This window comes from Primulina huaijiensis, chromosome 15 (assembly GCF_012295235.1).
Source record: "Primulina huaijiensis isolate GDHJ02 chromosome 15, ASM1229523v2, whole genome shotgun sequence".
Classification (NCBI taxonomy): Eukaryota; Viridiplantae; Streptophyta; class Magnoliopsida; order Lamiales; family Gesneriaceae; genus Primulina; species Primulina huaijiensis.
In genome coordinates this window covers 16943525-16956274 of record NC_133320.1, presented here as the reverse complement: position 1 = coordinate 16956274, position 12750 = coordinate 16943525, and the positions used below count along the sequence as shown (strand labels likewise).

The 12750-nt window shown below is 34.5% G+C and overlaps 1 protein-coding gene across 3 annotated transcripts; it reads right to left on the bottom strand.

Moving 5' to 3' along the window:
• Positions 1–252: 252 nt before the first annotated feature.
• Positions 253–12419, bottom strand: LOC140960542 (mannosylglycoprotein endo-beta-mannosidase). 3 transcript variants are annotated; one of them, XM_073418845.1, is made up of 12 exons: positions 12237–12419; positions 11955–12159; positions 11537–11675; positions 8980–9207; positions 7954–8012; positions 6550–6598; positions 5734–5964; positions 4206–4375; positions 3918–4122; positions 2147–2815; positions 1839–2066; positions 253–1322 (listed from the first exon to the last, which is right to left on the bottom strand). In XM_073418845.1, the coding sequence occupies exons 2-12, from the start codon at positions 12104–12106 to the stop codon at positions 531–533; spliced, it is 2922 nt and encodes a 973-aa protein (XP_073274946.1). In that variant the 5' UTR covers positions 12107–12159; positions 12237–12419; the 3' UTR covers positions 253–530. The 3 variants fall into 3 exon arrangements, with proteins under 3 accessions (XP_073274946.1, XP_073274947.1, XP_073274948.1); XM_073418846.1 differs by having other exon boundaries at positions 11955–12155; positions 12237–12388; XM_073418847.1 differs by lacking the exon at positions 11537–11675.
• Between the last annotated feature and the right edge of the window lie 331 nt (positions 12420–12750).

The following is a 12750-nucleotide window of genomic DNA, read 5'->3' as shown; positions in this document are numbered from 1 at the left end:
CACGTAATTTTCTGTTCCAGTTTTTGTTTGTGGAATGATTTGAATACCTCGTGAGAAAGCATATTATCAGTTTGTTAGCTGAGCAGGTTTAGATAGGTCGAGTTGGGCTTATCCTAAACAAATACAGAAAGGCAATACCGGTATGTTTAATATGTTTTGAAGCCGTGGCTGCGAGGGAATGGGCGAAAAGGGGAAGGAGAAAGACAAGTGCACAATTAGAAGCAACATAAAGAATATCAAAGGACAGTAACAGAAGGCCACAATCGTTGCAGAAAATATCAGCTGGAGTGCCTGCAGCTAATATTTACTTTCACATATAATGTTACACAGATATGTACCCATGCAATTATAACTTGACAGATCAGTACACACGTACACTAACTTGCAAAGGTTACAGTTTGTAAACACATAACACAAATAACCTTGAAACAACATTTACACTAACTGGTAAAGGTTACAGTTTGTAAACACATAACACAAATATCTTTGAAACAACATTCATAGGAGAGTTATGAAGTGCTTATCAGCAATTAGAGAACAATATCCCCACCTTCATAGTTCCAACCATGAAGTGTAATTCGGGGGGTAACGCCTGGTGGGACCTCAAAGTTAAGGGTTATCGCCGTTATCTCGCCCGGTACTAGAGAGAAATAGTTATCCGAGTAATGAACAGGCAATATTCGGGTATCTTCACCTTCTTTGTTATCTTTATTTGAAGCATGGACAGAGAAATGAAGGAAAAATGCCACCCCAATCCCAGCCCCATTGATCTCAGTAACTTTCATACCACTTCTGTTTGTTGAGAAGTATTGCAGTACCTTCTCAAGTAAACCATGCTCGTGTTCTCTTTCAGGCACACAGCGCACACCTTCTGATTGCATATCAGAATCTCCGTTTCTGTGTATTTCAAGTACATTATTGTGGAGTAGAGTTCTGGAGTCTGGTTTTTTTGATGTGTTCTCTACATGCATTCTGACTTCATAGCTGGCGCCTCTTATATAAGTCGTGGAAGTGATTTTGAGGGAAACTTCATTTTTTTTGTATGGTTCCAAGAGCTTGTAATCACCACCTGTCAGATGTAACCAATAAAAATTCCTGGATAATAGCCTATAGTCTTCTCTTTTATAAAGTTTAAGAAGAAGAAAATAAACAGGCTCTGGATTGTCAGACTTGGGATACTTCAACTCAGAAATGGACACTGTTTTTTTCGATGGAATAGTGAGCTTTTCTAAGACTTCGTAGTAGAGGCATGCTCCTTCCAGATCCCAAACTGAGGATTCTATAGCAACGTCAGATAGTTCTTTCGATGTGGTATTGACAACCTGTAATACCTGGAAATTTTATTTCGGTGTGCACAACGAGTAACTTGTAGGTATTAAAAGGAAAACAGGTAGCCGAGGGAGTGAGTATTAGTGGGTATGCAAACTAGTCTGCCAAAAAATTCTTCACAGCGTTCACAAAAAATATATTTGAATTGAATATATATTGAATCATTATTATTTACATTATCCTGCATTAAAATCTTTAAAACAATTCTATTCCTTAGAAGATTCTATTTGATGAAGTAAAAAAAAATCTTAACAATCATCAGGCAGATAATAATGAGATCAAGTAAATTTTCACTTCCGCAAAACTGATCAGATTTTGGACCAATCTTATGCAGTAGTTTAAAATCTTTTGCATTTGATGTTTCATGACGAAGAACTGAAATGTAAATTTTTTTCTTAAACTGCAAATTGATGAGGAAATTATTTTGATACATAAAGTTGCGTTTAGAGCTCAAAAAAAAAACTGTAGAATAAAGAGGCATATTGTTTTAAAAAAAAAATCATATTAACCTCCAGATAATTTGTTGCCAGATTCAGCTGGACATGGATTGGTTCTGCAGCACAACGACAACCATAGAAGCCTGCCGTTTGCTCATGGAGATGATCATAAAACTGCCCCCTAAGACCTGTCCATGGATTTTGAGTTTTCCAAATCAAAACACCTGTGTATTTGCTCCACATACGCGAGGTCCAGCCCTCTAAGAGAGCTCTGTATTGAATATAATTAACCAGTTGCGCCTGAAATAGGATGTTTGATTTGAAATGAACAAAGATACAGTTCAATAAATTCAGAAATTTCAAAGCATTGCAGTATATACCTTAAGACAGAAGTCATCAAGATCTGTTGGTGTTCCATACAATAAAATCTGATCATGAACCAGCCCTGGTTTTGAGTACGGAATGTACTTATGATAGTCCCATATAGGATTTGGTACTTCTTGAACGTAGCCATTATCTAATTTATTGAACAAAGGAATATGCCATCCCTCCGGAGGTAGAGTAGCTCTGATAGTAGCTGCCACAGGCATCCCTACAGAACCAACCTCAGGATTGAAACCATAGTTGTAAAAATCATCTTTAAAAAAGTTCTCTGGATTCTGAATTTCGTATGGCCCATCAGTAAAATCTCCCTTTCCATTAGCAAAGCCATCCCACATAGATCCTTGGACGTAAATTCGTGTGCCGTCAAGATATTCACTTGGATCTTTAGAAACAGGGTGGATGTCTTCTCGTGAAAATTTCAAGTCGGTAGAACTTTCAAAATAGGGATGGAGCTGTAGATCCTTTGTCAAAGCTGTATTAATATCATCTGGTGGGACTTGCTCATTACCTCCAACCCACAAAGCAAGACTAGGATGATTTCTTAGAAGTTTGACAGTGTCCCTAGCACATAACAAAAAGAGGTCATGGTCCAAAGGACCATCTGGATTTGACACTGGAATCCCACGTCCATCACAATCCCCGGTTATCCAGAACTCTTGCCAAACCTACAAAATTGTGGCTAAAATATCAAAGTGACTATCTTTAATTCACAAGTCGATCTGACCAACCAACTTGACCTATGAAATTCTAGAGACAGCTACTACCTTTTGAACAATCCACAATTACTTCTTAGCAGCAACTAATTCAAGTTTATTTACACCGGTACAAAACTGAGAGGATTCATGGTCGATGTTTGTTGGTACATATCCATTTTTTCAAAGAATCTATGCGAGTGTCTTAAATCAAAATTTGAGATTTCAAGACAAACTACATCCATTCGCTGGTGAATAGAAAATATACGAAGTAAATTCCACTTCCCTTTTGCCCCTTCCAATCCACTGCTTCCGCATCCCACCACTCACTAGTCACCACCCTTGTTGGTTGACCATAACCCAGCACAATAGGACCCACCTGATACCATTGTTAGGCCACCTAACGCTCATCCTCTCCAACACCTTATTTGTACTCGATAAGGTTTTCCCTTGAATATATGATAGCACTTCAAGATATGTGTTTTACTGAAATACGAGATTTTGTACAGTAATATTGTTGACAGATCTAATTCTTCTTCTTTATTGCCAGTCTAAAGTCATTTAATTTCACTTCTCTTAATTTAAACAATACTATATAACTAAAAGAGTCCTTTTCAAATATTGGTTAGATTTGTTTTGAAAGTATATTTACTTATTTGAAGTAATTGATTAGATTGTCACTTTCAGCATTCTTTCTTAAATGTTTCAGGAAAATATAAGGGGTGAAATAGGGGTTTTTACTTCTTTTCTTTTCATATTTGAATTTACTGTGGTGTACCCCAAAAGCTTCATTCATACAAATTATTTCCCAATTATCGTTTTTAGTAGATGACATAAGCATTGATGAATTTTAGTATTTCAGTATATGAAATAAGCATTGATGAATTTATACTAAAATTAGTTAAACTAAATAACGTGTCATCTTTTCTGCGTAGAGAGAGAGAGAGAGATGAAATTCATATATACACAACACATATTAGACATTTTGAGAGAGAGAGAGAGAGAGAGATGAAATTCATATGTACACAACACATATTAGACATTTTGAGAGAGAGAAAGGAGGAAGATATCTAACCAGAAGACCATAAATGTCACAATAATGATAAAATTCGGGTCTTTCAGCAAGTCCACCACCCCAACAGCGCATCATATTAAAGTTCATTTCAGCATGAAATTTGATGTCAGTTTCATAGCGTCTCTTTGAAAGACGAAGTAATCCATCTGACAATATCCAATTACCCCCACGAATGAAAATTGGTTCGTCATTGACCTTAAAGAGCCTGTAGAAAAATAAAGGTAAACACATTAACATGGTTTTATATGAATTAACTTTCAGTGGCATCAACCCGGAAATTGATAATACCTTCCACCAGTTGCAGTATCTATGTGACTCTCAATCTTACGGAACCCAAAATGATGGCTCCAAGAATCAGACTCTCCAAAATTTTCCACATCGACAGTTATTTCTACATTGTAAAGGGCTTGCTTTCCCATCCCATTGGGCCACCATAGATTAGGTTTGTAGAAGAATAACTGCAGATGATAAATAACCAATAATAGGACTCCTATAAATACGAGCAACAGAAATCATGAGACTCACAAATACATGGGAACAAGAATCAAAAGCGTTAAGCAGTAAGTGTGTCTTGGCATCTTGCAATAAAATCTATTATTCAACACTAATAAAATTGTAGATCATCGCTTGAGTAGTAAGTGTATCTTTCAATAAAATATATTATTCTACACTAATATAATCAAGCATACTCATCAAAACATCAAACACATTAAGCAGTAAGTGTGTCTTGCAGTCTCAAAATGCAAGTCAAAGCTAATAGTGTTTTAAAAATGACATACCAAGAAAATTATATCAGATACCAAACAAATATTCTTTAGAGTAAACTTAAAAGTAAGAAACCCTAGGCTCTAAGGCACACCAAGATGTGTGCATTACGCCCCAAGGTGCACGTCTATGTTGCATGGATACGGGTACGAGTATCGTATCGAATACGATACGGATACGGCGACACGTCAAATTTTGAAAATATAAGACACGATACGGCTATGATACGACAATCATTAAAATACATACAAATATTATATATATTTATATTTATATAAATTTAATATTGAAAATTAAAAATTATAGAAATAGATGTAATATTTCATTAATTATTATATCTTAAATACAAAATATTAAACGCAAAATCCATCTTTAGCAAGTAAAAAGAAATCGAACATCCATATCGGTTTCATCACCAACACCGCCTTCATCAGTAAATAAGACTGACTCCAATTCAAGTTCATCAAGAGACAAAGCAGCAGAAAGAGAGAAGGGCGACACGATTGAATTGAGAGCCGCTTGAGCATAAATATAATGAAAGAGACGGACAAAGTATTTAGGGATTTAAAAGCCCAGCCCACTTTATTTTAAATTATTTTCCTTCTAGTTCTTAAAAATATTAATTTTTTTTAATTAACTCCTGAAACTTTTAAATATTTGCAATTTTGCCCAAACGTATCCACGCCGTATCCATGGCGTATCCTCGCCGTGTCCGGCTGGTCAACCCTGAACAAAGTCAACGACACAGATTTTGAGGTATCCGACACGCGTCTCCGCATGTCGTATCCGTATCCGATACTTTAAAAAAACAAAAATTTAAGATATCCGTGCTACATAGGTGCACGTCTAGGGTACTAGGTGCAAAAGCAGCTCTTGGCTCGGCCTTGTGCCTAGATGAGCTCCTTATTTCCTTTCGATGACTATGGAATTACATCAGAGGAAAAAAAAGAGAGAGAGAGAGAATAACAAACACGAAAGAGCTTGAACAACCAAAAGAAAAGTACAAATGTTCATGGCAAACATGATTACAAAGGGAGCTTAGAAAACCGACCTCTGGCAATGTGTGCACTACATGGGTTCCAGCAGGTATATACAGGTGTTCAGATTGAAGGTGCTCAACCACACATATATCACCATCAAGGTCAATTCCCACTTGGATATTAAGAGAACACCCAGCAACGAAGTTGCTTTTATTCACCAACCCCAATGTACAATGAAGGTATGCCCTCTTATAGTTGTCGAAGAATGAAGAGACTAAGTGGGGATCTACGATTTTCACTGGCTGCATGGAAGGGTGAGGATAGAAGTAAAGAATCAGGAAACATGAAAACTAGACTTATCAGACTTGTAGGTTTAGAGTAATCATTCATTTAGGAATTTAGTTTATGCTTGCTAATGTAGGAAAATTTTCGGTTTTAAGACCACCAGTCAACTTCATAAAAGAACAGTGCACCGGCGCACGCGTTGCATGCTTGTACAATTTTTTTACGATTAATTTGGATTATGTTCCAATCGAGTAATCTAATAATTGTAAAAGTTAATGAAGGGTCATGCTGCAATTTGAAATTAGTATATTCAAATAAGGGTCATATCATAATTGCAAAAATTAATAAGGGGCTACACTACAATTTGAAATTATAAATTTAAAAAAAAAAAACAAAAATCACCTTGAAACCATTCTTTGTCTATATTAGAGAGATTCTTAATAATAATAACAGATTCTTAGATCATTTCTTCTTCATAATTAATGTAAAATATATGTCAAACAAATAACTGGATGAAGTTTACAGACCAAGAAAAAAGCAAACACAGATACCTATGACTGTACAGCAGGAGAAAGAATTCAAAACCCTGGAGAGCAACTTACCCCAGTAATAGAAAGAGAAACCTCGTCCCAGATGCCAGTGTTCCTGTCCCTGAAATAATTAACCAAAAAAATAAAAACAATGTCACGGCATTTGAATGTAAAGAGAGTCATAGGTAGAAAAAAATAATAGCTTAATAATTATTATAGTCTGGATCAGTCATCAGAATTGATATTTCCATTCAATGAAGTATGGTTGGGAAAAAATACTAAAATATTCGGTATACCGAAGTCACCGTATCGAAAAATACCGAAATTACCGAAATTTTCGGTACGGTATAGTAACGGTACCAAAATTTTCGGTACGCTAACAATATGAAATAATGTATCATTGAGATTTAAATAGACTTAATTAGCTTTTCAAAACAAAAGACTTAATTAGGAATCTTTAGTTATACTATTATTTTAATGAGATAGATCTCCTCATGAACTTAGGTATCTCAACCAAGAAAAAAAAACATGTCCTTGGCGCATAAAAAAAAAGAGAAAAAAAATAAAATAACATTGACTCTTTCAAAAAATTTCCACTTTCTATGTACAGTAAGACTTATTTAAGTCCTCAAAAACAATAACTGTGAGTCAAATCCAAGTATCTCCACAACACCACCAACTTTTAAAATCATCACCAAAATCAAAAGCTAAAAAAAGGCAGCCAAAAAGGCAACGAAAAGTGAGCCATTAATTTAGTATCTAAACGAAAGTCTATTCCTTTAACACAGGGGAAGCAATAAAAGTGAAGAATCGAAACACTGGCTGCAGTTAATACTCTCCCCGCTTGGGGTATGTACAGCATTGCAGTATTTACAGCCCTTCAAAAAATTGAAGGAAAGAATAATCCAGCGAACAAAAAAGAAGTTTCAAGCAACATCATTAGCAGAGAAGAATGTTGGCAAACGAAGTGTTGATGCGAAGCTTTTGGGAAAGACAAACAAGAACTAACCTTTTTTTCTTTTTTTTGCATCAAGTACTTTTCACCAAAGAAAACAGGGAAAGCATCAGGTAAAAATCTTCGTAGTAAACTGGTTCAGTTTAACACAGTGAACTCATTGCTCGACTAAAATCTAAACAAAAAAATGATACTTCTAAATAGTTGCCAAGCCACGAATTTAATAGTGAAGTGGGGAATAAGTAGGGGTGTGAACCAAAGTAATATGAAAAATTAGAAATGTATTTGATATTTTCTTGTTTGATGGGCACAGCTGCTCACAGTGTCCAACTGAATAACTCTTCCATCAACTGTAGTCGGTATGAGTGATATCCAGTATCAACATTTCAGGTTTAGTTCGGCTTGTTGTAGCATAAAAATGGTTTTCCTCCATGAATGAGTTAAAAATAAAGAGAAATACTGGATTCCATGATGACCTTGTCATTTGACCCAGTGTATATTATGAAAATCATAAAGTTTACCGTATAGGAGTCATCCAATCCCAACCCTCAACATATTGTGCCGCAACATCTTTCCCAATCTAGCATGCACAAAAGAAATAGTATATTTAGACACCATTCTGATAGCCCATTAAAGATTGCATAACCTCGAATCATTCTGATAGTCCATTAAAGATTGCATAAACTGGATTATGATCATCACTTTGCGTCATGACCAACAGCAAAAAACTTAGTTAAGAACTTGTTTTGTGCTAACCATTTAGTTGTCAAAAATCATGTCAATTTATTTAAGCCTCTCATGAATATGCAAATAAGTACAAATAACTCAGCTTGCATGTTATAACCTTTGAATGGTCTTTAAAACAACATATGGCTATTCTTGTGCAGATGGGATTTTAGAAAAATTAGATATCTCATTAAAGAAACACTTGAGACAAGAGGATAACATTTATTCACTAATATGATTTTATTCAAACTGACTATTGAGTAATTACAATTCAAAATAAGAATTATCACTTATAAGTTTAAATTTACATCATTGTAATAATTTCAATGTGTCATTAGTACCGAGATTTATTCCATGATATCGTTGCATAAGTAATTAGTTAAGACCTTACCCAACATGAGTAAATATTTTAAAAAAAAAATTGTACAAGATGCAAATTCTCAATCAGCTTTAGCATACTGTACTGATGTCAAGGTTTTTGCATATGCTACTAATGTGAAGGTTTTTAAATCCTAACGTGAAAAGATTCAACCATCTAAATGGTCATAGCAGTTTCAGTCATTTTGTCATTTGAAAACTTCCAAGAATTAACAATGAACTAATTTCCGATTTCTAAGGGAAATAATTGTTTCTCTCAGCACAAACATATATATTTTGTAAAGTATTTCCAAAGGAAATTTTAGGTTAGTAAGTATAAAATGTAGTAGGAAAGATTGTCAACAGAATATCTTCTCTCATCATACTGCTTTGAATGAAGACTTTTATTTCCAATTGAACCACAAAGTACCTCAGAAAATGTTTGCGATCAAATCACATTGTACCTCATGATCACCACCTTGACCACCTTCAGGAGGAATTTTTCCAGGATGGTCAGGAGGGTAAACCAGCACAGCCAGTAGATTTTTACCATCCAGATTAAGCATGTCTGTTACATCAATACAATGTCTGCGGAACATTCCCTTCGGCAGGACCTCTTTGTGCCCATTTAAATACACATCGGCTGAGTAATTTATCGCACGGAAATTTAGGTCCACGTGTTGATTGGTTGACTGAAATCAATTTGTGAGATGAAAAATTAGAAAAGAGTCGGTGGCATGGGATTGAGCAACTTTAAACCTCCACTAAGCAAACATTTAAAAATAAGTAAACAAATGATTTAGTTGGAATAAGTTAATGGCAACACAATAAACTCTGTTTTTCTCTCTCGATCAACCTACTACATAAACACGAACAGCACCAGAAAATAACCATTATCCACTCTAGCCAGATAGTATGAATGTGAAAGTATTAAGCAAAATATCATGCAAGTGAGAAAAATTACTATCACCTACACAGTCACAGCTTCATCTATGATCTTAAGAATTAGATAGTAACCAATAGTTTACGAATCCAACACAAAACTTGAATATATGTCACTAATAATATTTAAGTTATTCAAAGCAATACAAATATTTGAAATTTAGGATCATGGTTTTGCGGTAGAAATGTTAACTTCTCCTTTTTCAGAGAAGATCACATGGAACTTTTATATGCATGTTTGTAAGTGTGTATAATTATAAAACCAAATGATCATACTTGTACGAAGTTTTTGCACAAAATGTATAATCAAGAAAAAGAATTGAAATAGGAGGCAAAACATCATAGGTTACTTACACTAAATGTTGGGAGTGGAGTCGGGAAGACCTTGAAACAAAGCTTAGTATCACCTTCGAACTATGATGCATCGACACAGATATGACGACACACAAAAACGGATATACACAAGTGCATATGTACGTAAATCTATTTTTAATATGTTTTTTAATCTGCATGTCATCTATATTTGCATGTAAGTGCAAATATTACATAATAAGATAATGCTATCAAATACCTTATTATAAGTACCAACATCATGAAACCGACATATAGTTGGCTAATAATAAATGAGAACTTTAATGGTTTAGATTCATAACTTTTATCGACACAATGTCCTTCACCAACTATTTTAGCAATTATTTCAGATATAAGTCATCAAGAATGAATATGCAGTTTAGAGATGATTATAATTCATACCAAAACAAATTTTATATCTTTTCTTTTTCATGCATCAAGCTATTTTAATTAAAACCTCAATGTTCTAAAGGTACCTTATGCTCCGCCACAGACAAAACGAGGCCAGCCATGCTATATGTTATTTCAAATTCTTTTTAATTCAAACACTCCAAAGAAATATTTATCACATATTTTTATTCAAGAAATATCCAACATGATAAGTCGCCATGTTCAGAAGCATCCATGCATCATAGCGTTTGGGTTTCAAATTTCAACTATTCAAGCCTGCAACCTTCATTTTCCAAGCAAACCCCATTATTATTTTCCAAAAATACATAATTAGATTGTTTGTAATGAGAAAATGATAAAGAGTTGAGGGTGAGAGTGTTAACTAAGAAGAAATAACTTCATTGACATATTTCATTAATTGGGGCAATAGTAGCAGGTTCACTAATAGAACCATTTGGTATTCACCATGGGACAAGTGAAGAGCTGCAATAAAAACTGGGGAATTCATCAATATGCCTTGATGAAAAAGCACTCATTTGGAAATTTACAAAATTGTTGAAGAGTTGCTGAATTTATTGCAGAGCAACAAATATATTAAGTTGTTACAAGGTACAAGTTTCAGAATTGGTAGGCAAATCCTTGACTAAAGTTAAAACAATGATTAAGTAGTTACAAGTTAGGATCAAAGAGTCATCGTAGTACTATGTCCATAAGGAAGAAGTTCACTGATTTGAGTGAAGATATTTCAAGGTGAAGGATGATGTGATACTCATAAGACAAAATTTCAAAAATAAAAAATAAATTACATGATATCTTATCACCGTAAATGCTTGTTTACATCAAGATTTTCTCCCTCTGTCGTAACCAAAAAAAAATATTTAACATTCACTTTTGTATCAAAAGAACTATTGCTGGAATTCCTCTAACGTTTCCATCAGTTTCAATAATTTTGTTCATTTAAATTGACATTAATGATCTTGACTTCAAAAATGCAAAAATCGTCCTTGCTTAGTATGTTCACTCGCCACTCCTGATAATTCTCAGAGACAGGGATAGATTCTTGTCAAATGGATCCCATGGTAGCAATCAGAGCATATAACGAGTAAAAAGAGCAAGAACACTTTTGCATTTTAATTTCTCGCTTGGCAAGAAATTCAATGGTACTTGCAACAAGTTCAAAGATTTTCAAGCAGAAAATCAAATAAACAAAGAAACAACTATCAACGAACACCAAATTCGAGCATGAAAACCACTGGTTAGCAGCAATACAACATGTGTAAGCAGAATCAAATGCCAAATCAAACCTTCCCACCGCAATTTTAGGCAAGTACCACATACCAGCTTGCATTCGAATGTCGTGAAAAACCAGAAAGTATAATATTCTCTCCCGGATTCTCCAATGTCAATAATCGTCTCGTTTTCCAACCCATAGAATGGATCACGTACAAGATTGTTTTTCAAAAGAGTTGCCAAAACACTGCACATCAAAGTCACCCATCTCAAAAAAAGGTGAAAAGTTTTTTTTTTTTTTTTTACAAAACCAACTTAAACAACAAAACAATAAACTTATATAAACTCGGTGGCCCGCAAACACAGCAAATTCTGGTCGAATATTGAAGCTTACATACATGAATCATAACAAATCAATCCAAAACCAGAAAATCCAATGCATTCAACGAAATGTGCATGTTTACAACCGAGAAAAACACAGACATTGAACTCTACAGCGGGAATTCGAATCAAACAATCAACTTACGTTCCGGGAACGACTGCTTCCATCCATGGTGACTGCTGAGGAGACGGAGGGTTAGTGGTAGTGAGCTCAACTCCCGTGAGGTCGACCTCAGTGGATCGCGCCGCCAACCATCCTTTGTTCAGCACTCTCTTGCCTATCCCCTCTTCCGCCATAAAAAAGATGCGACTTTATCACTCTGTAGCTTGGAATAGAGCAAACCACCTGCCTACAGAACAAAATTTGAAGACTTCAAGTGAATTCGGTAAAGTATAGTCAAAAATATTAAAGGGTCTTCGGCCTTACCTTTAACAAATTTGATGAACATCATCTTATATTCTGCTATAAAAAATGACAATGGAATTGAATTCGTTTGTCCAGATATTCGCAGTGACGAATGTATCAAGATGTAAGAACATGGGAATCGTTCAGATAGGTGGGAGTGTTGTTTTACTCTCGCTTTTATTTATCTTTTCAATATCTATAATCATAAACTTATCGCATTCGATCCATAAAAAATTGGAAAAAAGAAGAAGTAAGAAGTAGGTTTTTTATTTTAAAATAAAAGTCATCAATTTTTTAAATTGAAATGGTATAATAGAAAATATGATATGAAGAAAAATAATGAATTTGGAATTGAATTGTTAAAAGTATATTTTTGGAATGATAAAAGATGTATCTACAAAAAAAAAAAAAAATTATGCAAAGTGGATGGAGTGATTTGATTTGTTGAAATTACATCAATTTAGTATTTGAAATTTATCACAATAATTAGTGAAGTTGTATAATTTGATACAAAGTAGATTTAAAATTCACCACA

Bases quoted from the DNA above. Each gene is read 5' to 3' on its own strand.
- LOC140960542 (XM_073418845.1), bottom strand. From the start codon at position 12,106: ATGGCGGAAGAGGGGATAGGCAAGAGAGTGCTGAACAAAGGATGGTTG. The intron at 5,965-6,549 runs GTAAGTTGCTCT...CCTTCCATGCAG, and splicing joins TTTCTCTTTCTATTACTGGG to CCAGTGAAAATCGTAGATCC. The intron at 4,123-4,205 runs GTATTATCAATT...ATTTTTCTACAG, and splicing joins GATACTGCAACTGGTGGAAG to GCTCTTTAAGGTCAATGACG.